Source organism: Nilaparvata lugens, chromosome 7 (assembly GCF_014356525.2).
Source record: "Nilaparvata lugens isolate BPH chromosome 7, ASM1435652v1, whole genome shotgun sequence".
In the NCBI taxonomy this organism is placed as follows: Eukaryota; Metazoa; Arthropoda; class Insecta; order Hemiptera; family Delphacidae; genus Nilaparvata; species Nilaparvata lugens.
The window spans coordinates 61,345,380-61,372,790 of NC_052510.1; the positions used below are offsets into that span (position 1 = coordinate 61,345,380).

Below are 27,411 nucleotides of genomic sequence, written 5' to 3' on the forward strand. Positions count from 1 at the left end.
TTTGATATAGAAAAGATTCATTTTATTCAATTCAAGGTTGATACGTTTTGCAAGAATTACATATTTTTATAATACAATCTTGAAGGAGTCAAAGTGAAACAGGATCCTTGACTACTTGACGTCGTTACGCATAAATAAATTAATTTGACTTACATTTTTTACATATATGAGTAATGACACATCAACAGCCTTACATGAAACCTCCATTGAACAACGATCATTATCACAATACATTAAAATAACAACAATTTTGTTACAGTAATTTATTTGATACAGAACACACAGGGTCCATTCATTACATTTATCAAGTGCTATTCACATAGTTTATCAGTGTTCTGATAGAAATGAATAAATAATTCATATTAATTTACTTCATAAAATTCTTCAAGTATTAAACAGCTTTGCGGTATCAATTATTAATAAATTTTCTATAAATTGACAAACTAAAACAACAAAACATATAGAGACCTCTTATATACAAGTTTAGATATTGAATTTAGATATATATTCTTTATAAGAACAAAATAAACAAAATTCTTGTAAGTGGTAGAAAAGTATGTTAAAGCTTCTTTTTTGCTCAAGTTTATATGAATCCTAGAAACAAAATTTCCAGAAATAATTTCAAAATATACTTTATTCACCGACAAGCTATCAACAATTAGCTGCCTTCTACAATATTAAAACTAACTTATTTACATTTTCAAAACAAATCCTTCAGTTCAAAAGTTATTCTGTAAAATGACATTCTACATAAACGCTGCTAAATATTAACTGATAAAAGCGACAAGTTTGAGATCACAATGAGTTTTTCATTCTTTACAAATGGAAGATAACATTATTCATGTTTCAACTATTGGAGAACCGTTTGTACTTGTAGTATTCCTCCCTAACACCTACCACTTATATAAAAGTTCCAAAACTGAAGTATAAAATATAACCATCTTGTTTGAGCTAGAACAAATTTTTCCAGTAATATCATCAAGTCAGACTACAACGGATACGTCACAGAAATTTATTCAATTCAGCTCTCCATTAAAAGTGCTATGATATTACCGAAAACTATGAAATTTCACACATTAAAAGTGAAAGGTTTTGGGATAATTCCAAAGTTTCTCCACGTCACGAGAAGAACTAGACTGACTACAGTAATTGAAAGCATAGAATAGGAATCTAGTGGTAGATTCCAGATTTTGCCAAGTTTGCAAAAATTTCAAGCTATAAAAATTGTGCAACATTTATTGGACATCGATTAAGCCATCACATACAAGCCAAACTACATAATACATCTTCATGGAATTTTTTCAATTACTACTTATTCTACAAACAATACGAACGGACATTTATTCTGATTACAAAAAATGGCATCTAGTAAATATTTTCAAGAGAACTTTGAAAAATTCCTTAGAATGTACACGACTAAATCTAAAAAATAGCGCTGGGTTTCATTGTTTCAAGAGCTAACAAAAACACCGAGGAATTAATACTGTATTCAAAAATCAATCTAAAAGAACTAAATTTACTCGAAAAATTGAGATACAACTCAAATAATGCCATATATTCTCTTTGTATACGATTACAATAGTGATAATTACTTGACTGAACTTCAAGATTTACACAGATGAAAGGATAGAGTTGCAAGAAAAACGATACGTTCGTTATAAATCTAAAAAACTAGTAAGTCAACGAATTTAAATTTCCAACGATTGGAAAATATTTTTCGATAGTAATAATTGTTTACACTCTTAACAGAACCTGCAGTTTTCAAAAAGTACAAATGCAGAAACCTCAGAGACAGTAATTACTTAGAGCATTTCAAGATAAAACTTTTGAAAAAATTTAACTGGGGGAATGTTTTGCTCAGTACTGGGAGTAGTAAAGCTTTATTCCTAACTTCAGGGAATATTAAATTATTTTTTTTTTAGATTTAGAGTGGGAAATGCCCTAAAATACATTTCTATCACCTCCTAAACAACATTTAATTTCTTCAAAAAATAAACTAAATCATAACATAAAATTCTTCAAGATTAAGAATTGTCAAATTAACTTAGTTTTTCAAACTCATCATATTTGTTTGTTGAAAATATCTGCCAAACCAATCAAAATTGAAAAGAAACTAAACAACTTATAAACTATAATTTTTTTGTTGGCAATTTTCTCATTATATATTAATATTTTTTTATTTTTCAATAATTATTCAATCTACTTGCTTCACATTGAACAGAATAGACAAATTTTAAAATCCTATCAATAATATTTATTTTTCAAACTTTTCATTGATTACATTCATTTTAAAATTTTTTGGTTGTTATGTTTTTCAATGTTTTGTACTTTTTTTTAGGTTACTTCAATTGTTTCACATAAATGTGCAAAGGTAGATGAAAGCAGGCAATTGCAATAGGCTAATTAGACTGGCACAGATACACACTAGAGATAACAACATATTATAGATGATAAGAATGGGTTGCCTTCGACTGTTTTACATCTCCCGTTAAACCCATATCAGGGGGTCACAAGTGCTATTTTTAAATAAATGGAAACATAATTATTTTCACATTTTCCTTCCAAACAAGATAACCCAGTTGCTCTCTAGCGTGCAAAGTGAGACTCATTTCAAACTGTCACATTCCTCACAGATGATAGCTATATACTTTCCATTCCACCAATAATGACAGTTTAAAGTGAACTCACTTCAGGCAAACTCCCAAATATCAGTATCAGTGAACGTGAGAATATAATTACCATGGGGTCTAATGGGACCATTCATACTAGCTCGGCAGAGCTGCGTGGGGATAGTTCCATTAAACCTCATGGCAATTATATTCCAACTGTACCTGACACGTACAAGGTCTATGGAAAGAGGTCAAGACAGGATTCCATGATGCATTGCAGAACAACAATATTGAAGGTATCTAGTTTACCTGTTTTGAAGTTTGTTCACTAGTTGTTGAATTACATAAACTATGAATCAACTCAGAGTACTTTCTGTATTGATTCATACAGTAATTACATCATCAAAATGATAGGGAGAGAAAAAAATAAGGTAACCTTGTGCTATTCCTCTCCCAAATTTAGATGAGGTTACACATAGACCGAAATATGTTAGGCCTGTAGTTGTTTACTTCACAAACTTTTCAGTCCTTAATTATTATTAAACATTATTTTGAAGTTTTGAAATTTGTATAAAGATGTTTATTGAATTAACATCAATCATGATTCAAGTCAGAGTACTTTATTTTCATGATTTTTCTATTTATTTACATGAATCAAACATTCGTTCAAAGTCTGAAAACTAAAGTGTTAAATAAATGAAATAGATTAATTAAAATAAATGAAATATTGATTAATTAATTCAAGTGATATCCATTCCTACTGGCAAACATGGAGTATTGTATACTTCCAGCAAGTACTATCTTTTATTCCAATTCACAAATTTATTTCTAATAAAACATAACAGCATGTATTTATTTATTTTTATTGGTTTAATATTTGTGCATAGCCAAGTTACGCGGATCCGCGTCAAGAGCTAGAGTGAAAATTGGAAAAAAAAAATTGGACCGGCTAAACAGGTTTGTACCACAAAATTCAACCAGCACTGGAAGTGCTAGACCTCTCTTATAGACCTTGGACACGTAAACTGATACTGGTATCAGGGAATCCACCTTTAGACAATCTACATCTTCAAGACCATCTATACATACTATCCACCGAACACTCAAGACCAGGTTAACACCGGCCTCTCACTCTCTCAACGCCCAGCTACACACTACGTTGTTCCGATACTGAAATTTGTATCGATTCTTTTAATATATCAATACTTTTAATATCGATACTTGAATTATCGATATTTTAGTATCGATACTTGAGATATTGATGATTTAATATCGATACTTGAGATATCGATATTCGAATATCGATTCTTAATATATCGATACTTCAAGTTATCGATAATTTTAATACCGATACTTTTGAGGTATCGAAATAACCTTACACACTAGCCAGACTCTCCTGCGAACTGGTACTGGATATACGCTCCCTGATGGGGGTTGGAGCGCACTGCTGTTCCATGATTGTGGGCAGCGTGGGCCGAGTCAGCTTGTCGTTGGACGCAGGTAGCGCAGTGTTCGCTGCGACACACGCCACACCAGGCGTTGTCTGTGAGGCATTTGCGACTCGCCGTTGTAGACGGCCACAACCTGTAGCACGGCCAGGTGGCAGGCCGAGAACGACGTTTCCGAAATCTGCAACACGATCGAAAGTTGTCAAAACACACAAGTTTGAATTGCACGGAAACTCAAGTTTTTGGTTTCATAATTATTTATCTGAATTTAATCTTAATCATACAATAGAATAGAATAGAGTCGCTGCCTTTAATTTTTTTACCTAGGAGGGCGGAGTTAGGGCACAGCCGCCCCTCTCTTACACTCAACCCTCAAATACGTGTAACCATAGAGAGAAGTTAAATAAAAATCAAATTCTTTATTTGCCATAATATCCTACAATTTTCATACAATTAAAATATTTAGGGCCGGTTCTGAACTCGGGATTTAACTAAGTTCTAGACTTTAAACAGCTGGAGTCAGAAAATTGGCTTTCCGAAACGAGGTGTACTCGCAGTCCACGTTTAAATTAATTTTCGAAAAACTATAAAATTGAACACAACATAACTTAAAGAGAAAATAGTGTAAAGTTTCAGCTATTTTGAATTATTTAGAAATGTTTCATTTCATCAAGGAAAAACGTTTCCAATTATAGAAATGAGAAAATAAAGATTATCATAAAAACTGCGACTACGCCCCAATTTTCTGACTCCCGTTGTTTAAAGTCTAGAACTTAAACTAGAAAATTGAACATAAAATAAAATAAAGAGAAAATAGTGTAAAGTTTCAGCTATTTTGAATTATTTAGAAATGTTTCATTTCGTCAAGGAAAAACGTTTCCAATTATAGAAATGAGAAAATAAGATTACCATATAAAAGCTGCGACTACGCCCCGTTTCGGAAAGCCAATTTTCTGACTCCAGCTGTTTTAAGTCTAGAACTTAGCTAAATCCCGAGCTCGGAATCCGGCCCTTAATGTGAACATAAAATTGAAATAAACATATTTTTCAGCATAACCTGATAGGTGTTGTCAACATACTACTCTTGTCTGTCATTAGACAAAGCATCTGATAGATTGCTTTATTATTTTCCAACAATTAAATTTGAATCACAGCTATCTACTATAGATGGCATTGGAAAATAAGCTTGGCAACCACGCGGTCCTATCCCTTCCTTTATAACGTGAATCTCGCTATAGTCTGTTGTTATCCGGGAAGTTTCAAAGGGAGCAGAGCGGCATCATGGCATGCATTGTAAATGCTAAAAGCTGGGAATATACACGCTATTCTAGCTGCAGCTCCAATAAATTACAAAAGTAGACCCACGCTAATCCACGAAAAGCAACCCACGCCGTGGGATGCTTTGTAAACCATTCCTATAGACTTATTCATAATCAATCAGCTGACAAGTGTATTATTCATTGCAAGTATTATTATCATTACACAGACATCTGGAGAAGCCTAGCAATGGTTTACAAAGCATCCCACGGCATGGGATGTTTGTCGTGGATTATCGTGAGCCTACTTTGCGGCGGTCCTAAGGCAGAGACACATGAGGCGTTTCTTCAGGCGAGTCGGCACGGCATGACAGGACAGGCAGCTCTCAGATTGGCTGATTATGGAGAATCTGCCAATCGGAGAGCTTCCTTTTTTGTCGTGCCGTGCCGACTCTTCTTAAAAAAACGCCTCGTATGTCTCTGCCCTCATATATATGCATATGCACTCATAGGCCAATACAAAAATTAAAAACATTCAAAGAGTCAATAAATTGTTCGGCCTATGTAGCCGGGAGACATTGCTGTGTCCGGCCTGCAACGATGTATCCATCTCTGTGTCATAGTCATAGATCTCAACACGGTCTATGGAGCGTTGTCATATGGGCTTGTACTCTGTGCTTGGATTACAAGTAGTTCTGTGAACAGTAGACCTCACGCAGTATTCTCATCCACAAGTAACTGATTGAAACTATAGACCTTATGGAAATACATCAATAGACTGCATTCTCCACACATCTGTTTAATCACTTGTCAGCTGATTTATGATGAATAATTCTAGTATGATTTTTACTCTAATATTGGCGTATGAAGGAGGCTCCTTTTTCCTTTTATATTATTCTTGAAATGCAAAATTTTCAAAAACCTTGTATATACGTCGACGCGCAATTAAAAAAGAAACATACACCTGTCAAATTTTATGAAAAACTATTACAGCTTTTTCGCCGTAAATGCGCAACATATAAACATTTAAACATTAGAGAAATGCCAAACCGTCGACTTGAATCTTAGACCTCACTTCGCTCGGTCAATAAATTTCTTTCTAATAAAACATAACAGCATGTATTTATTTATTTTTATTGGTTTAATACTTGTGCATAGCCAAGTTACGCGGATCCGCGTCAATAGCTAGAGTGAAAATTGAAAAAAAATTGGACCGGCTAAACAGGTTTGTACCACAAAATCCAACCAACACTGGAAGTGCGAGACCTCTCTTATAGACCTTGGACACGTAAACTGATACTGGTATGAGGGAATCCGCCTTTAGACAATCTACATCTTCAAGACCATCATTCTATACATACTCTCCACCGCACACTCAAGACCAGGTTAACACCGGCCTCACACTCTCTCTAAGCCCAGCTACACACTAGGTAGTTCCATTACTCGAATTTGTATCAATTCTTTTAATATCGATACCCAATATATCGATATTTTAGTATCGATACTTGAGATATCGATATTCTAATATCGATACTTGAGATATCGATATTCTAAGATCGATTCTCAAGATATCGATACTTTTGAGGTATCGAAACAACCTTACACACTAGCCAGACTCTCCTGCGAACTGGTACTGGAGATACGCTCCCTGATGGGGGTTGGAGCGCACTGCTGTTCCATGATTGTGGGCAGCGTGGGCCGAGTCAGCTTGTCGGTCGGTCGCAGGTAGCGCAGCGTTCGCTGCGACACACGCCACACCAGGCGTTGTCTGTGAGGCATTTGCGACTCACCGTTGTAGACGGCCACAACCTGTAGCACGGCCAGGTGGCAGGCTGAGAACGAAGTTTCCGAGATCTGCAACACGATCGAAAGTTGTCAAAACACACAAGTTTGAGTTGCACGGAAACTCAAGTTTTTGGTTTCATAATTATTTATCTGAATTTAAATCTTAATCATACAATAGAATAGGATAGAGTCGCTGCCTTTAATTTTTTTACCTAGGAGGGCGGAGTTAGGGCACAGCCGCCCCTCTCTTACACTCAACCCTCAAATACGTGTAACCATAGAGAGAAGTTAAATCAAAATCAAATAAAATTATTTATTTGCTATAACACACTACAATTTTCAAAACAAAAATACAATAAAAATATTTGAGGTCGGTTTCCGAGCTCGGGATTTAGCTCGTTCAGAAAATTGGCTTTCCGAAACGGGGTGTAGTAGCAGTCCACGTTCAAATTAATTTTCGAAAAACTATAAAATTGAACACAACATAACATAAAGAGAAAATAGTGTAAAGTTTCAGCTATTTTGAATTATTTAGAAAAGTTTCATTTCGTCAAGGAAAAACGTTTCCAATTATAGAAATGAGAAAATAAAGATTATCATAAAAACTGCGACTACGCCCCGTTTTGGAAAACCAATTTTCTGACTCCAGCTGTTTTAAGTCTAGAACTTAGCTAAATCCCGAGCTCGGAATCCGGCCCTTAATGTAAACATAAAATTGAAATAAACATATTTTTCAGCATAACCTGATAGGTGTTGTCAACATACTACTCTTGTCTGTCATTAGACACAGCATCTAATAGATTGCCTTCTTATTTCGAATATGAATCACAGCTATCTACTATAGAAGGCATTGGAAAATAATCTTGGCAACCACGCCGTCCAATCCCTTCCTTTATAACGTGAATCTCGCTATAGTCTGTTGTTATCAGGGAAGTTTCAAAGGGGGCAGAGCGGCATCATGACATGCATTGTAAATTTTAAAAGCTGGGAATATACACGCTATTCTAACTGCAGCTCCAATTACCTCATTGAGGCCCGCCGCAAAGTAGACCTACGCTAATCCACGAAAAGCAACCCACGCCGTGGGATGTTTTATAAACCATTGCTATAGACTATTATTCATAATCAATCAGCTGACAAGTGTATTATATTCATTGCAAGTATTATTATCATTACACAGACATCTGGAGAAGCCTAGCAATGGTTTACAAAGCATCCCACGGCATGGGATGTTTGTCGTGGATTATCGTGAGCCTACTTTGCGGCAGAGACACATGAGGCGTTTCTTCAGGCGAGTCGGCACGGCACGACAGGACAGGCAGCTCTCAGATTTGCTGATTATCGAGAATCTGCCAATCGAAGAGCTTCCTTTTTTGTCGTGCCGTGCCGACTCTTCTAAACAAACGCCTCGTGAGTCTCTGTCCTAATATATATGCATATGCACTCATAGGCCAATACAAAAATTAAAAACATTCAAAGAGTCAATAAATTGTTCGGCCTATGTAGCCGGGAGACATTGCTGTGTACGGCCTGCAATGATGTGTCCATCTCTGCCCTTGATGTCATAGATCTTAACACGGCCTGTGCAGCTTGTACTCTGTGCTTGGATTACAAGTAGTTCTGTGAACAGTAGACCTCACGCAGTATTCTCATCCACAAGTAACTGATTGAAACTATAGACCTTATGGAAATACAGCAATAGACTGCCTTCTCCACACATCTGTTTAATCACTTGTCAGCTGATTTATGATGAATAATTCTATAGTCTGATTTTTTACTCTCATATTGGCGTATGAAGGAGGCTTCTTTTTCCTTTTATATTATCCTTGAAATGCAAAATTTCCAAAAACCTTGTATATACGTCGACGCGCAATTAAAAAAGAAACATAGCTGTCAAATTTCATGAAAATCTATTACAGTGTTTCGCCGTAAATGCGCAACATATAAACATTTAAACATTAGAGAAATGCCAAACCGTCGACTTGAATCTTAGACCTCACTTCGCTCGGTCAATTATTCTTGAAATGCAAAATTTTCAAAAACCTTGTATATACTACGTCGACGCGCAATTAAAAAAGAAACATACCTGTCAAATTTCATGAAAATCTATTAGCGTTTCGCCGTAAATGCACAACATTTAAACATTAGAGAAATGCCAAACCGTCGACTTGAATCTTAGACCTCACTTCGCTCGGTCAATAAATTTGTTTAGTCACAATCTGACAACTGCACTATTTGATTTAGTAAAGGACTCACAGTGCAAGCGACTTGTAGATGCGAGACAAACGCGACCAGATCCAAGACGTCGCTGCTGGAAGCGGGTGGCTGCAGCTGGGGGACCGCCGTGTCCATTTGGCAACACAGCACCACCAGTGCTACTTCGCATGGCCTGCAAACAAACAATTATTTATAAATAATAGGCAATCAACAACACAAGTAGCTTTGCATTCACAGCAACAACAAATAACCACAAACAGAGCTACTGACTGCTTCAATGTATAAAATTGCAGGATCATACTTTTTATCATGTTCTTTCTTCATTTAAGGGCTACTAATTATTAAAATACATTGAAAAATTATCAAAAGTACCCTTTATTTTATTGCAACAATACTAGTTTTAACTCCTTAGGAGCCAACCGAGCTTCGCTCTGGAGTACAAAAGCATAACAAATTTATTACGAAAGAAGAAATTATAATAACATTCATACAGAAAATGTTCTATCTAATCACAGTAAATTGAGATCAATTCCCAGAGGAATGAAAAAATTTCTCTCACAAAGGCCCAGTTGCACAAAAGCCGGTTAAATTTTAATCCTGACTAACTTCACGTGAACCAAATCAGAGAAGACCATTTCAAAAAGATGAATCTACTGGAATTAATAAGGATTAAAAATAACCCGGTCTTTTTGCAACCGGCACTAAGTACCTGATTGAATGATTACAAAAGTTCAACAGCTGAGTCATAATTTTGACACAGTCCCACACACATTAACTCGCTCACTCACTAACATCACCAACAGACGACGAAATAATTATTATCAGCTGTTTTCCCAAGGATGAATAATAATTATCATTTTAATGTCCTTCAGCGAGTTTTCACAGGGATGAGACCTAGTCCAATCGAATCTTTATATTATAAACCTACTAGGTTATGAGTTTCGTGAGAATCGTTAGAGCCGTTTTCGAGATCCGGTGAAATACAAACATCTAAACATCCAAAACATCTAAACATATAAACAGAAGTTGCTCGTTTAAAAGTATAGGATTTTCAAGTGTAAATAAAATAAATGAGCAACATTGAATTAATGCTGTTCATAAAACTAACTCATATGAATGTAAACTAGCATTAATCCAATGTTGTTCATTTTATTTACACTTGAAAGTGCCATTAAAACACGTTGTGACTTGCCCGTAGCTGCTCACACTGAACGCAACCAGCAAGTGCAAGCGTTCAGTGTTAGTGTTATTTATGCTCTTTCCAGATTTTATTTCTCATCTGCGCGCTTGGTCATGCATAACCACGCGTGCACTTGCACATATACACATCCAATGTATCAAACTACAGGTGGATTTTCGTTTGTGCGTAAATGTCATCGTCCACCACGACAAGTTGAAGATCTCAGATTTCAATTTGTCTAAATAACCTAAAAGATTCTGTCATAAGAAGATATCACATGGTATAGGGTGTTTGTTTCAGATTTATCTATTAACTCAAACTGATAGTCCTAGTAGTTATTTTTCGTGAAGCTAAGTGACGCTTGTAGTCTCTCATACTGTGCCGTTCTCACATTCTCACCCGGCCACAACAGTAATAACAGACCATAGTGGACAGTAATCGGCTTGAGTTAACAAAAATCCGCTTGAAATTCGGAACAGAAAGGACCTATACCATGGGATAAATTCTTATGCTATTTTTTTCTCTATGATAATAGCATCTGTTTGCAGCAGCTAGTATTGCTTCTATGTCAACATTGTTATCATCATAGTATATTCAACTATGAAGCATAGTTGGAAAACACTTCAATCATCCCCCCTTTTTTTACACCACAGTTCTTGATCTGGTATAATAATAATATGATTGTTGTTATTGCTTTGCATGTATTTATTTGTATCTTATGTTTGTAAATGATAGAATAATATATTTAAAACATAGTATATAAAAAAAACATCAGACTCTCTCACCTGAAATTGGCGCACACCGCATCACACATGACAATCTCGAGTCGCTGCCACATCTCGTCGCCTTCCCCCACCAGCCGCTCATACAAGGCAGCTGATTGGCTGTCCCGACAGGCGGCGTCCAACATGCGCAGAAGCGAGAGCGCAGTGACCGGGCGCGTGACCACGCCCTCTCTGTCCAGCTGCAGACCCAGTTTGGTGGCGATGATCGCTTGCATGCGCGTCAGGTCGCCCACACTGCACTTGCACTGCGATATCACCGCCACATCCAGCGGTTCGCAGTCACAGACTAACTTGCAGGCTAGTTGGAAACTCGACACCGATATGCAGGCCATGTGTTTCGGTTTTACCTGCACGAAAAACGTAACCAAAAAATATCATCATCGGATATTCATGTTTCAATTCCAAAATTTTCACCAACATATTAAAATGAATTTGAAAATTTCGAGCCAAAAATTACACCTCCACTGTCACTACAGTCATAGAGAAAAGATAGCTCAAGAAGCTTTCCCATGGTAAAGGTAGTTTATGTTGCAAAATGTCAACTAGATTCTTGTTAATTCAAGCCGATTACTCTCTATAATTATTATTACTGTTTTGGCCGGGTAAGTGTCTAAGTGTCTAAGGCTCAACTCACACTTGCGCGAATCAAGTCAAGAAGAGACTGCGACTCTAGTCTCTTCTCGACGCAGCATGTGTTTTCAAATGGTGACACTCAGACCAGTCGATTCTATAGTGTGGTCCACGTTATAATGGCAGTGAATAAAGATAGAAGAATAGCGATGCCGATTCTCTGCATTAACTAATTATATTTCTACACTATCAAAAACATAATTGTCATCGTTGTGGACCTAGAAAATGATAGTACGACCGTCTTTCGAATGATAGACAAGGATAGCAAAACCAAAGTTGATCAAATAATGTCATTATAACGTGGACCTCACTATAGTCTCCGCGACCTCACGACTGTGAGACTGAGTCGAGCGTCGACTCGACATGTTGGTCGAGCCTCGACTTGAGTTGCGTAGTACCGTGTATTTCTAATGAAGGTGAGGTTATGTTTGATGAAAGTGATGTTTTATCATTTTAGATAAGACAATATATTGATAATAATTATTTTTAAATACGCAGAAGTAACGAATTGGATCTCATATTTTTAATAATGTGAGGTAAGAGATGGAGTAGCATGGAACTGAAGTAGTCACAATAAAGTCGTCAGGTCGATAGACTGGAGTATCCTCGACTGGAATCGTACGATTTGAGTCGAGGTAGTGTGAGTTGATCCTAAGAATGAGCACAGTATGAGAGTCTACCAGCGTCACATAGCTTCATGAATCATAAGTACTTGGACTATCAGCTTGAATTGACAGTGAAATTTGAAACATAAACGCCCTTATCTCCTTATGCTATCTTTTATCTATGCTGCAGCTGACTCAATATAGTATTTAGGAGTGTTTTGGGGATTACAGATCGATGACTCACCTTCATCCGGGTGAGGAACCTGTCCATGATGTTGAGTGCAACGAAGAGCACTTCAGATGGCATGTCGTACCACACTTTCAAGCAACGCAGCACATGCGCAGAACCATTGCGAATGCCCACTGTCACCTCTCCACTCTACAAAAATAAAGAAAAACATGGATAAGACGTCTCAGTAAAACACAAACAAAGCATAGAAACACATTAAGAGTTGCATCGAACACTATGGTGAAGTCCACGTTATAATGGCAGTATTTGATTAACATTGGTGTTGCTATCCTTGTCTATTAATCGACAAAGCAGATAGCGCTATCCTTTTCTACTTCTGCAACGCTTGATAGAGAGTAGAGAGTTAGTGGGAAGGATATTTTTAATATTCATTGATATGTCCAAAGCTCTGCCAATATAATGTAGATGCATAACAATATAATTATCTATAGTTATTATATTACAAATTGCTTTTTCATATCATATACAGTTCAATGATTATTTTCTTAGTCTATATTATGTAAATTCATCTATAATTTTGCTGTATTATAAGCTATTGTATATAAGTGTATAAGCCAGTATATATTGTAATCTACATAAATAAAGTACTCAATCAATCAATCAATGCTACCAGATAATTTTTTAACAATGTACATTAATATAATCAACAGAAAATTCAATCTCAATTATTTTAAACTAGTAGTTCTGTGAACAGTAGACCTCGCGCTCAGTAAGTTACAGTTGACCTGTTGTTATGTTTTCTTAAAAATCAATAAATAATTCATCAATTTAAAATGTCTAGAAAAAATCCTAAATAAACATAGAGCTTTCTGTCCTATCGTACCGTGACGTGTCGTCCCGGAATGTGAGTGTGAGCGCTGTTATCACGTCTGGCTGCAACTGTCTACAACGTTGATGGAGAGATACATTTTCAAGATTTTCAATGTTTTTCAACGGATAGTATTATAGTAAACTGCCTACTAACGTTGATGGAAAGATACAATTTTCAAGATGTTCGATGTTTTTGAACGGGTAGTATTATAGTCAACTGTCTACTAACGTTGATGGAAAGATAAATTTTCAAGATGTTCGATGTTTTTGAACGGGTAGTATTATAAATAGTCCACTACACAGCTGATTTATGATGAATAATATTCTATAGTCTGATTTTTACGGTAATATAGGCGTATGAAGGAGGCTCCTTTTCCCTTTATTTTATCCTTGACATGCACAATTTCCAAAAACCTTGTATATACGTCGACGCGCAATTTAAAAAGGAACATACCTGTCAAATTTCATGAAAATCTATTACCGCGTTTCGCCGTGAATGCGAAACATAAACATTTAAACATTAAGAGAAATGCCAAACCGTTGACTTGAATCTTAGACCTCACTTCGTTCGGTCAACAAGAATTAAGAGATATTCCGTTATCAGCTATCTTCTATAGAAGGCAGAGAACCTGCAACACTGTACCCCTATCTTTCTCCACTGTCATTATTAGGTTGAGACTTCACTACAGTAGACAATAAAAATAATTTTCTTTGTCTTCTCCAATAACTCCGAACAAAATTATAATCTCAATAAGATTTCAAGCACAAAGCATCCATGTTTTATCGGTAGTTTCCCTTTCAAACAATAGATTTTAATATTCAACTAGGAAACACAATCAGGTTCATTCAAGCATTATTTAATAAATTCTTTTCAATTACAATTGAAGTAAGAATGGCAATACTCGAAGTGAGGTCTAAAGGTGCGTACAGATTTACGCGCCGCGAACATGAGCAATTCACTTTTAATCAACTGATGCCAAGCTTTTTATATCTGTATCTTACCGTTTCTGTAAAAATACAGATATAGTCAGCTGATTAAAAGTGAATTGCTCATGTTCGCGGCGCGTATATCTGTACGCACCTTAAGATTCAAGTCGACGGTTTGGCATTTCTCTTAATGTTTAAATGTTTGAATTTTTATATGTTTATATGTTGCGCATTTACGGCGAAACGCGGTAATAGATTCTCATGAAATTTGACAGGTATGTTCCTTTTTAAATTGCGCGTCGACGTATATAAAAGGTTTTTGGAAATTTTACATTTCAAGGATAATATAAAAGGAAAAAGGAGCCTCCTTCATACGTCAATATTAGAGTGAAAATCAGACTACAGAATTATTCATCATAAATCAGCTGTCGAGTTGACTATAAATTGCATGCAATTCAATATCTCAATGTAACTTGGTAAAGAATTAGCAGCTGTGTAGACTATAAATTATTGCATGGCTCATTGAATGCAATTTTTATGCACTATTAAAAATAGGATGCAAAGAACTTATAACAGCTCGTCTGGGCGCCTAGATGTCTTCTGGTTTTCTCGCGCTAAATTCCGGAAAGCGTTATATGATAATTTAATAATTTGATTTGATCTGATCGAATAAATAGTTAGTGTATCAGTGTGGATGTGCTTATGGTTTGGGACGTCGTTATAACTGCGCGAGGTCTACTGTTCACAGAACTACTAGTTAGGCGGAGTCAAGACTAAGGAGTTAAGACAATTCTCGTATCATTCCATCAAACGATTATTTGACGTTGTCTTTTATTCTATGAATGTTATGGCAATAAAATCATATTTATTTATGACTCTGTTGCATATTCATACTTTTTCACTGTTAAAATTAAACATGAATTTTAAAAAACACTGGATTTTCACTCTAAAAGTGTTTTTTAAAATTCATGTTTATTTATTAATTTATTTGGTATTGCATCATACTTCCAGTCGGCCTATAGTTGGAATGAGGGATACTTGTAATGAAATAGAATACCCTATAGTGAGGTCCACGTTATAATGAAAGTATTTGATCAACTTTGGTTTTGCTATCCTTGTCTATCATTCGACAAAGCCGGTTGTACTATCCTTTTCTAGGTCCACAACGATGCCAATTATGTTTTTACAGTGTAGGGATACAATTAATTAATGCAGAGAGTCGGCATCGCTATTCTTCTATCTTTATCCACTGCCATTATAACGTGGACCACACAATAGTATCTTATTCAAATTGAAATTGAATGAATACTTGAAAAGTGATGTGAAATTATTTTTTGGATAACTCATTTCTCAATTTGATCTCCAATTACCCTCATCCAACTAGTTACAACAAAACAAATAATTAGGCTTACATAAACTCAACCCATAAAATGCAACCAGCAGACAATTATTTCAATAAACATAAAAGATAAGGAAATCAGATACTCTGTCCTAATTTATCATATCTCCATATTATTTAGCACATACAGCAGTGGCACATTTCCGTATTGGCAATACTCTACTCATATTACATGACTAATTTGAGTCACATATTTTTAAGTAAATGTTGAAAAACTAAAACACGGCCCAAATTACACTACACCAGAAATAATAAGTTTCCTTGTTACATTCATGCCTAGTGAAACTAATCAGTTCAAGAAAATCGCAACTGAAAAGAAATTAGTCTGAGCAATAATTATTATCGCTGCAAAAGAAAAACACGATTGAAGCTGAACGATTCTAAAAAAAAAATGAGCTAAGCTTGTTAAATTGTCAGCAAAACAATTATGATCAGTTATTCATGTGAACTTATATGTTTAAGGGCAATATTTAGAAATTATTCTTGAAAACCTTCTTTATTTGTCACATATACTAAACACTATTTTTGGCAATATTTAGAAATTATAGAGGTTATGTTTGATGAAAGTGATGTATTATCATTTTAGATAAGACAATAATAAGAATTAGATGAAAAAATATATTAATAATAATTATGTTATTACTAGTAGTTTTGTGAACAGTAGACCTCACGCAGTATTCTCATCCACAAGTACCTGATTGAAACTATAGACCTCATGGAAATACAGCAATAGACTGGCTTCTCCACACATCTGTGTAATCACTTGTCAGCTGATTTATGATGAATAATTCTATAGTCTGATTTTTACTCCAATATTGGCGTATGAAGGAAGCTCCTTTTTCCTTTTATATTATTATCCTTGAAATGCAAAATTTCCAAAAACCTTGTAAATACGTCGACGCGCAATTAAAAAAGTAACATACCTGTCAAATTTCATGAAAATCTATTACCGCGTTTCGCCGTGAATGGGCAACATAAAAATATATACACATTTAAACATTAAGAGAAATGCCAAACCGTCGACTTGAATCCTAGACCTCACTTCGCTTGGTCAATTATAAAATGTGTTACATGCTAAGTAGTGATGAATTAGATCTTAAATTTTTAATAAAGTAAAGTTAGAAAATGGAGTATCATGGAACTGAAGTAGTGACAACTGCGAAACCGTAGAAACCAATCCGAAAAACAAAAACAAAACAATGAGCAAAAAAGTCGTAAGATCGAGAGACAGAAGTATCCTCGACTGGAGTCGTACGATTTGAGTCGAGGTAGTGTGAGTTGAGCCGAATATGTTATAGTATTTATGAATGAATAGTGAATAGATATGAATGAGAAGCCAATTTGTGATTGTATTAATGAATGAATAGTATATACCTGTGAATGAGAGGGTAGTCTAAGGTAAGGCTGGAACTTCTGCTGCAACACAAGCAACTGCGTGAGGTGGAGGCCAGCATCCGGGGCCGGGGGGAGGTCAAGGGGGGGATCCATTGCTGTCGTGATGACGTCACACCTGTCCATTGCTGTCTTGATGACGTCACAGCCGTCTGTTGTTCTGCTACACCACGGTTGCCGTTCGCACTGCCAGCCCTCTGACAACAATGGTCTGACCTCTCCGCCCGCCGCTTGTGACCCGACTGGTCTGCAACAGAAAACATACAAAAATCAATAATTATTGTCAAAATGAGGAATAGGGCCTTATTAGCCGTGAGCGACTGCTACTGGGTCGGCCGACTCAACGTCCAAGGCCCAAAAAGCATTGAGTTAGATGGAACATTATTTATCGTTGGAAAAAGTTATCGGCGACAGAAAAAGTCTACCCGAGCAGGACACCGAAACTAGCGAGCTAAGGCCCGGTTGCACAAAAGCTGGTTAAATTTCAACCGTGAATTATTTCACAAGAACCAATCAGAGAAGACCTTTTTGATAAGACGACTTCTCTGATTGGTTCTCGAGGAATTAATCACGATTAACACTTGACTGGCTTTTGTGCGATCGGCACTAAGTGTCGGAGAAGACTGGTTTTGCATTGAGCTTCACGGCGCTTAATTTACCTGCCAGAAGACGGGATGTTCTTAAAGAGTTTATATCCTGGGAAGCATGTAAATCGCTCAAGTGTCATCGTTTGCCAATCAACTATAAAATTGAGGTCCACGTTATAATTACAGTATTCGATTGCTATTCCTATCCTTGTGTATCATCCAACAAAGCAGATAGCGCTATCCTTTTCTACCTCTACAACGTTTCCATATCGTTTTCCAACAATGTAGAAATATGTATTAAAATTCAATGTATTGAAATTTATTATTAAATGATTAAAAAATATATTTTCTTGAAAAATATAATTGATTATTTTAAACAAGAATGAAGTTAATATTACATCAGATATACCGGTATCAGCTATCCTCTATAGAAGGCAGTGACAATCGGCAACGATGTTCTTCTATCTTTCTACACTGCAATTATAACTTGAACCTCACTATAGCAATATTTATCTCCATTAGAAATAATCCAGTCACAGTCACCTCTTATTCAAATAACGATCTTTCTTTCTCTTTCTACCGGTATCTTTTGTATCTTATTACATCAGATATACTGGTTTCAGCTATCCTTTACAAGGCAGTGACAAGGGAGAGAATCGGCGCTGTTCTCCTATCTTTCTCCATTGCCATCGCAGTTTATTCCTCAGATCTTTCTTTACTTTATGAGGGGACATGACCATTACTGTAAATACAAAATAATTACATCATAGAATTCTTGTTTCATCAAGTTATTATTGTCTCAGAAATAAATTTTAAAGATGAACCATTTATTTTTAACCGTGAACAGGAAAAATATTTGAGAAAAAATGAACAGTGAGAGCAAAATCTGTTTTTGTACGGACAATTAACAAGCAATTCAATTAAGACAGAGCTCTCATGTCAAGACAAGGAATACTCATTGTTACTTGCACTTCCGTTACTGGCTCCAATTACCACAAACATTGATTTCAATTACAAGCATTGAAAACTTCAAGTACATTTCATATTTATTTGTTCCTAATCTACTGAGGTCAGATAAAGATTATTTTTATCATAAATTTAAAGTGATGTATCTTATTTGAAATTAATTTTATACTATTTTAGTAAGGTCAAATTACAAATTATCAACGATTAAAAATGCATTACACATTTCAAGTATATTTAAAAAGATATAATTGCTCTTAATCTACAGTATTAAGGTCGAATATTAAAAGTAATTGAAAAAGTTATAATCGACCCCATTGAAGTGGACCAAAAAAGAGCAGTTGAATAATAATTCTTATCATTGTGCAATACACTATCTGTGACATCCTATTCATCTCATGAAAAACATTATTGAGGTCACAGCTTTGGCAAATAGTCACAATTTCAAACATGAAAAAATAGAATGAAACTAAAAAAACATACAGAATAAAAAACTGTACATCTCAAAAAGTAGATACTGTTGAGGGAATAAAATTTGTAATCTTCAAACAAGAGATAAGTGATAAGAATCACAAACCAGTCATGAATTTGAAAAACATACAGAAAAAAACTGAAAGCTTTGAATACTACAATAGTAGATATAAAAAGAATAAAATGTGTAAGCTTGAAACAAGAGATGATGTGAGAGAGTAAGTCAGTGTGAGAAGAGAGATGGTAGGGAGTTATGTGATTGAAACAATAAAAAGATTCGGAATAAATTGACCAATTGACTTCTGCTGTAAGATAAACAATAATTTATCATCCACCGAGTCGATGCATGGTCTCAGACAATATTAAACTTGAAAGCAATTCATTTTTCATTGACCCATATTATCTTAGCTGAGAATTATGATAGGTTGATAATAATTTTTCCAAAAAAATTGAAAATATTTTGACCTATATACGAGAATGAAACTGGAAAAATAATATTATAATGTACAATCTAATCAGTTTTTGCCAATATTATCAAGATTTGAGGGAGAATGACACAATCAGTAAATTTGAAATGACTTGTTAATTTATCGGCCTATATTATTGGCACTCAGAATATCTCAAGTTGATAATAATAATTCTTCATGATTCTTGGATTTCAGCATAAAGTGAAATCATTCCTTAAATTGACAGAACTGTGACTAATAATAACATTGATGAATAATTTTCAATACAGTTTCATAGCAAAGCTTGAAGTGATATCATAATTAATAGAGTTGTATGATGTAGAGACAGTGACATTTTTTGAGAAATTGGACTAATGACAACATTTTTAGTGTAATACAATGAAAAACTAATATGAGAAATGAAAATTAAAATGAATCATTTATATCCTCCTCAACATACAAATTACATAAGAAATTAAATAGTATCTTGGAAATTTTACTGATCACGTTTCCAGTAATGTGATCAGATAAACGAAGGTAAATAGGCTACATTATAAAATTAAATAATAAATGAAAAAATAATAAAAATGATGCAATATCAATTTTTACATGGCCCTTTGAATATTGAAATAAAATTTAAACTAGTATAATTTAAATATTTATAAATCATTATTAAATCAATATACTATTACAAATTGAATCAATAGTAGTTGATATGTAGGCCTATATAATCAAACAAATGAATAATTAATTATTATTCAAGCAGAAATCGAAAAGACCATTTTTTGGACAATAAACTAGTTGGGTAAATTTTTGAAAATTCTGAAATTACCTTACTTTTTACTTGCCCAATTACCTTAGGTAAGGAAAGTATTGCTTTCCGAAAAAAATTAAGGTACCCAAATTTCCATACGTTTCAAGGTCCCCTGAGTCCAAAAAAGTAGTTTTTGGGTATTGGTCTATATATATATATATATGCGCGCGTGTGTGTGTGTGTGTGTGTGTGTGTGTGTGTATGAGTGTATGTGCGTCTGTGTACACAATATCTCATCTCCCAATTAACGGAATGACTTGAAATTTGGTACTTAAGGTCCTTCCCCTATAAGGATCCGACACTAACAATTTCGATCAAATGCAATACAAGATGGCGGCTAAAATGGCCAAAATGTTGTCAAAAACAGGGTTTTTCTCAATTTTATCAAAAACGGCTCCAACGATTTTGATCAAATTAATACCTAATATAGTCATTGACAGTCTCTATCAACTGCCACAAGTCACATATCTGTAAACATTTCAGGAGCTCCGCCTCATCTATGCAAAGTTTGATTTTAAATTCATAATTATCAGGCTTCAGATACGATTTGAACAAGAAAATTCAAGTGGAAAAAATTGAGCATGAAAATCTCTACAATTAATGTTCAGTAACATTTTCACCTAAAATTGAAAATAACCTTTAAATTCGAGAAAATGTGATAATTCAATTGCAAATTATTGTTGATTCTATTAAATCATTCACTATGAAGAGATAGCAGACCTCATGTGTGTCTCCAGCGTTATTGCCCTGTCACCAGCTGGCTCAAATCTTTGAATAGTAGACTTGAGATGCGCGGGAACACTAGCGTCAGGTGATCAATTTTCATAACGGCAAGGAAAGTTGTGTGAGTGCGCCACACCAGATTTTTAGTGTAATACAATGAAAAACTAATATGAGAAATGAAAATTGAAATGAATCATTTATATCCTCTTCAACATACAAATTACATAAGAAATTAAATAGTATCTTGGAAATTTTACTGATCACGTTTCCAGTCATGTGATCAGATAAACGAAGGTAAATAGGCTACATTATAAAATTAAATAATAAATGAAAAAATAATAAAAATGATGCAATATCAATTTTTACATGGCCCTTTGAATATTGAAATAAAATTTAAACTAGTAGAATTTAAATATTTATAAATCATTAATCAATATACCATTACAAATTAAATCAATAGTTGATGTAGGACTATATCATCAAACAAATGAATAATTTATTATTATTCAAGCAGAAATCGAAAGCACCATTTTTTGGACAATAAAGATTGTTGGGTAAATTTTAAAAAATCTGGTGTGGCACACTCACACAACTTTCTTGCCGTTATCAAAATTGATCAACTGACGCTAGTGTTCGCGCGCATCTCAAGTTTACTATTCTAAGACCTGAGTCAGCTGGTGACAGGACAATAGCGTTGCAGACACACGAAGTCTGCTATCTCTTCATAGTGAATGATTTAATAGAATCAACAGTTGCCAACAGTTTGCAATTAAATAATCTTATTTTCTCGAATAACGAGCTTATTTCCAATTCTAGGTGAAAATGTTACTGAACATTAATTGTAGAGATTTTTATGCACAATCATTTCCACTTGAAATTTTTTGTTTAAATTGTATCTGAAACCTGATAATTGGGAATCTAAAATCAAACTTTGCATAAATGGGGCGAAGCTCCTGAAATTTTTACAGATATGGGACTTGTGGCAGTTGATATAGCTTATCAGTGACTATTTCAGGTATAAATTTGATCGAAATCGTTGGAGCCGTTTTCGAGAAAATCGCGAAAAACCCTGTTTTTGACAACATTTTCGCCATTTTAGCCGCCATCTTGAATTGCATTTGATCGAAATTGTTCGTGTCGGATCCTTATAGTGAAAGGACCTTAAGTTCCAAATTTCAAGTCATTCCGTTAATTGGGAGATGAGATATCGTGTACACAGACGCACATACACTCATACACACACACACACACACACACACAGACCAATACCCAAAAACCACTTTTTTGGACTCAGGGGACCTTGAAACGTATAGAAATATAGAAATTGGAGTACCTTAATTTTTTTCGGAAAGCAAACTTTCCTTACCTATGGTAATAAAATTCTGAAATTACCTTACTTTTTAAATGTAAAATTCATAAGAAAGCTACACAAATGAAAATTAAGCTGAATTAAATTAAACATACCTTTCCAAATTATAAAAGCCTTGATCCCTCATATTAACGAACATCTAACAATAATTAATTATTAATACTATTTTCGGAAAAATGACTAGAATTGATCAGAGTAAATCTTAAACAAAATCACAGATTATAACACATTCTAGAAGAATCCACAAACGTCCGTAGTCACTCAAGAATCATTGAGCACTGACGCTAAGCGGATAACGGATGCTGTTAAAATTCAAAAATGAAGAAAATATGTTCTAAAAAAATAATCTGATAAAACCAGAATGAAATGAATAACAGCTTTGTTTGTGTGAACCATCGACCTGTCGAAACAGGCAGAAACATGTTTTGGCAGCAAAAGGAAAACAGATAAACTGTCAGAGAGAGAGAGACAAAAAGAAAGAGAGTGAGAGAGTGGAAGGAAGGAAAGAGAAGAACAATCAACATAATGATGGGTCAAACGTTACATAACCGTTATTTGCTTAGTATGCGATAAAAATGACCATTTTGAGAGAAAATAAATTTGTCAGACAAAAAGAGACAGAAGATAGTAGACAGACAGTACGAGAAGTATTGAATAAAAATGGAAATGATAACAGAAAAAAAGCAATTCCGATTAAAGTACATAGCATTTCCTAATAATTGTTATTTTATTGAACCCTAAACTTAGCACTAATAAATAAGATTAAGAAGCCTACATTGATAAGTTGAGAATTCAATAACAACTGTAGGTGATAATCATCCATTTTATGTACAGTAGTATTATTTTTATCAATGAAGACTTTTTTACCACCCTTGAAAAAATGTGAGTTATTAATTGAAAATTAAAAATTAAATTATAATACAGTGATTAATACACAGTACCTACCGAATTAGTAAAAATCCCTCATTTTTTGACAAAACAAGTAGAAGTCTAGAAATTTCAAAAAGTATTGCGTCATACTTTTCCACTTTCAGCATTTAGCTTTGTGATAAAATAAAGACCTAGGCTATGTATGAAATGGTACTCATTTTCGTAAAGTTTATAATTTATTCATATTCTGCCCTACGTTACAAACCGGATTACGTTGAAGATCCTATCCTGTTCATATAATTAGCTCATATTTTCAGAAGGAATAATTCCAAGTTCTCAAAATGATTGTTAGTCTTAATTCTCCAGCAACAAATTAATATTTTCTATCATTTTGCATACACTTTTTTCATCATTTTTATACGAATTTTCAATTATTTTTAGTATACTTCCAATAACTGATAAGGGTCATCAAACATAGTGAAGCAACAAAAGAAGTTGAAGCTTGAGAGTGTTGAATGTAATGGATGAGATTGAGTTGATTGAAAATTCATGTATTTAAATAGTGGAGCTATGTTTTGACCCATTTGAATGCATGCATTATTTTCAACAGTCACTAGCTTGAAACTATATTTGCAGCTGCACCATGTTTTCACCCAGAGTAATATTTCAAAAGATGGTGGAGCGGCGATGTAACAAATTAATAAAAAATGTAACGGTCAATCAATCAATTTTATTTATCTAGAAGATACAATGCACATAAGGCCACACTGTTTGTATATCATGTGATGTTACTTAATCACATGATAACTGTTTGATAAATAATAAGTTGTTTACTAAGTTTAGTTTGTTATCTACGTAAATAAAGATGGTTGCTTCAAATGGCTAAGAATTTATTAAGATATTTAAACATGGCGCAGTCAAGGAATTGAACAGAAAAGGAGAATGATGTGCCCTGATATACAAAAGGGTGTCCCGACTTGATCCCTGGACAGATTTACCCATTCCACAGCATCAATACACTATATGGGTAGCATTAGCATGTGATTGATCAGCTGAATTGTTGCTAGCGATTTGAGTCTACCAGTTTACAAACAATATTTTATAATCAGGAATACAGTAAGGTAGTCAATTTGCTTCTTCAACTTCTGATCGCCCCTACACTGAGAAACTAGAGAGCACGAAACTTACCAGACCACGTCTGTAGCTTCAGTGTTGAAAATAATATATCATCTTCTATTTATATTAATTTTAGTTATTGTATTGCCCTACTATTAATCGGAGTATTTTCTCACCCTAAGGGTCAAAACATAGATACAGCTCCACTTTGTTTTGCCCCAAGATTTCATGCTTCACTTTCAACACCCTCAAGCTTGAAGATAGGTAGCCTACTACAGTCGCTCCACTATGTTTGACTTTTGACCCAAAAGATTCATTCTATCACTTAATATCAGGAAATATGAAGTTTAATTTGTCTTGGCTTAAAAACATTCGCAGATAAGTATGATATCTAAATAACTTATTAATTTACTAAAGTAAAACATTACTTTTAAAAATATAATGGTGACGACCATAAATGATATAATATCATTTCACTGTTTGAGATAATTTATTGGAGAATGTTCAACGGTTAAACCCCAGCAATTCAGGTGGGATCCGAACCATCGGACAATAATTTACAGGTTGGTTATAACTGATATAAAATAAGGTAGGTGGTATCTTGGAATTTTAAGTGACTAGGCCTATAAGCATTAAAATAAGTACAATCTAAGTTAGGTAGGTACTTTATTTCGGCTATTTATTCTATCTAGTTTATTTATTTTACCTTCACCGGCTTAGCTTAAACGATTAGTATAGGCTGTATATCGTATGACAGGAGATACCGTATCAATATAATCTATGGCACTAATGATGAAGTGATAATTTCACTATATACACTGTATGTATATAACACTTAAACTATACAACTTGAGACCAGTAAATCTGTAGCTGATAAAAGTCGCTGTTTTGTCTTGAGTCTTGCAGATTTATTTTGTTAGGACTTTCAAATTAGAGTTGAAGAACAAATCATTGAATAGGCTTACTAGCATATGAAAATATTTATTATTTATAGAAAACTACATACTGATCAGAAGAAGGCCAACTCAATTGATATTTGAGACTTACATAGGTTCTTTAGGTTTATAAAACTACGTTTGCAGTTTAATCGCCTCGAATTACCTATTTTCAACAATCATCTTGGTAATCTATAATATTTGTTTATAGCCTTTTATGGAGATCTATAGAATAATACTACCTACTCTGTCAATGAACTCATTTAGGTAATTTTGAAGGCCAAAAAATAGGTAAGCTAGCAATAATTAGATACGAAGGTCGTCAAAACCAACTGAGACATTCAAACAGAGTTTAATTGATTTTTAGCAGAAATTTCAGCACTTTTTCAAGAATACTACACTAAAAAACAAGTAAATTAACATGTACCAAAGTATAAGCTCCTATTTCTCTGCAGGGGTACAAATTTAAAACAAGTGTTTTCTGTGTTGTATTCAAAAACCATTGAATAAAGTAAACTTACCCGGATGCTTCCTCAGACCAAGATGCTCTATTTACCCTATTTTGGCGTTTTGATCATCTATAAAATCCTAAATTTGATAATTTTTTAGGATTGTAGAGATAATTGCCCAGTCTACTACACAAACTGCGTAACGACAAGAGAAATTGCGTAGTCTTTGTTTTCATTTCACAGCTGATCTATACACAGAGAAGCACAAAGCTCGAAAACACTTCCGCGCTTGGAAAATAGTTCCCAAAGGATGATGAAATTTATTTGAAATTTGCAATAATACTGAAGGAATAGAATGAAAATAGAGAAAAACTGAGAGGATTCATATTATTTACAGGAAGGGTTTCAATGATAGTAATTTGAAGCAATAAATTACGTTTATGCTCAAATATGAACAGATTTCAAAAAATTGATAATCGCTTCTCTTTATTGTTATTGATTTGATTATTTCAGAAATCTTAACATAACAGTTTATTCGGTGTAGAATTGTTTATTAAATATTGAACAACTCATCACATTTGAGCTACAATGACTGGCAACAATGTTGTTTATATCATTTTGAAAAACCGTTAACTTTGTTACAGATTCAAAGTTGTAGGAAGCTGTAACTACAAGGTTTATTTAATTAAAATAGAAACTTTTACCTTTGATGAGATATGTTGAAGATGAAGAAAAGTTTGAAGAAATCATGCGTTACAAATTGTTAATTCACTTTCACTATTAAAAATTTAGTTAATGGCAAAACATTCTGTCAAAACTACTTGTCTTCTGAAGCTCTTGATCACTGACTGGCTTTTCTCCTTTCTGTTTGACAGTTGACAGAACTACTGCGCAACTCTACGGCGCATCATCAAATTTGAATGTGAATCATCATCCATTGATCTATCACCTGCAAAGCTGAAAATAGTATTGTAGTTTATATTCTATTGTTGGTTAATAGGACTGATGTAACCCTTCCTAACAATTACTGAAAATGTTGTAATACTTCATATAAATCCTTTCTCTATTTTTGATTATTCCATATTTCATCATAAGATGGAGTGATTCTTGGGACTATCCCAAAAACCCACTTTCATGGATATTATTAGGAATATTGTATGTTCCTTTATAATAGTTATTGCTGTTTTATTTTATAAAGATAAAGATCTTATAATTTTTGTATTCTTGTTTTATTGATTTTAAAAAGTACTATAATTCTATTTTATTAATACAAGAAAGTAGCCCTGCAAATTCATACATTTAAAAAAGTTATCACAGTTATTTATAAGATAATTTCACAGCTTGATTTTAATAAAATTCAGATCCTACCCCTATT

General features: G+C 34.2%; 1 protein-coding gene across 6 annotated transcripts; it reads right to left on the minus strand.

Moving 5' to 3' along the window:
- Positions 1-26,899, minus strand: LOC111056444 (cyclin G). 6 transcript variants are annotated; one of them, XM_039433310.1, is made up of 6 exons: positions 26,741-26,899; positions 17,276-17,540; positions 12,760-12,894; positions 11,281-11,627; positions 9,355-9,487; positions 1-4,238 (listed from the first exon to the last, which is right to left on the minus strand). In XM_039433310.1, the coding sequence occupies exons 2-6, from the start codon at positions 17,417-17,419 to the stop codon at positions 4,089-4,091; spliced, it is 909 nt and encodes a 302-aa protein (XP_039289244.1). In that variant the 5' UTR covers positions 17,420-17,540; positions 26,741-26,899; the 3' UTR covers positions 1-4,088. The 6 variants fall into 6 exon arrangements, with proteins under 6 accessions (XP_039289244.1, XP_039289243.1, XP_039289240.1 ...); XM_039433309.1 differs by lacking the exon at positions 26,741-26,899 and adding an exon at positions 26,109-26,295; XM_039433306.1 differs by lacking the exon at positions 26,741-26,899 and adding an exon at positions 22,762-22,962.
- Between the last annotated feature and the right edge of the window lie 512 nt (positions 26,900-27,411).

Coding starts and splice junctions, on each gene's coding strand:
- LOC111056444 (XM_039433305.1), bottom strand. CDS start 22,805: ATGTTCGTTAATATGAGGGATCAAGGCTTTTATAATTTGGAAAG. Junction 9,488..11,280: donor GCGGTGTGCGCCAATTTCAG/GTGAGAGAGTCT, acceptor GTTTGTTTGCAG/GCCATGCGAAGTAGCACTGG. Junction 7,168..9,354: donor ATCTACAAGTCGCTTGCACT/GTGAGTCCTTTA, acceptor ATCGTGTTGCAG/ATCTCGGAAACTTCGTTCTC.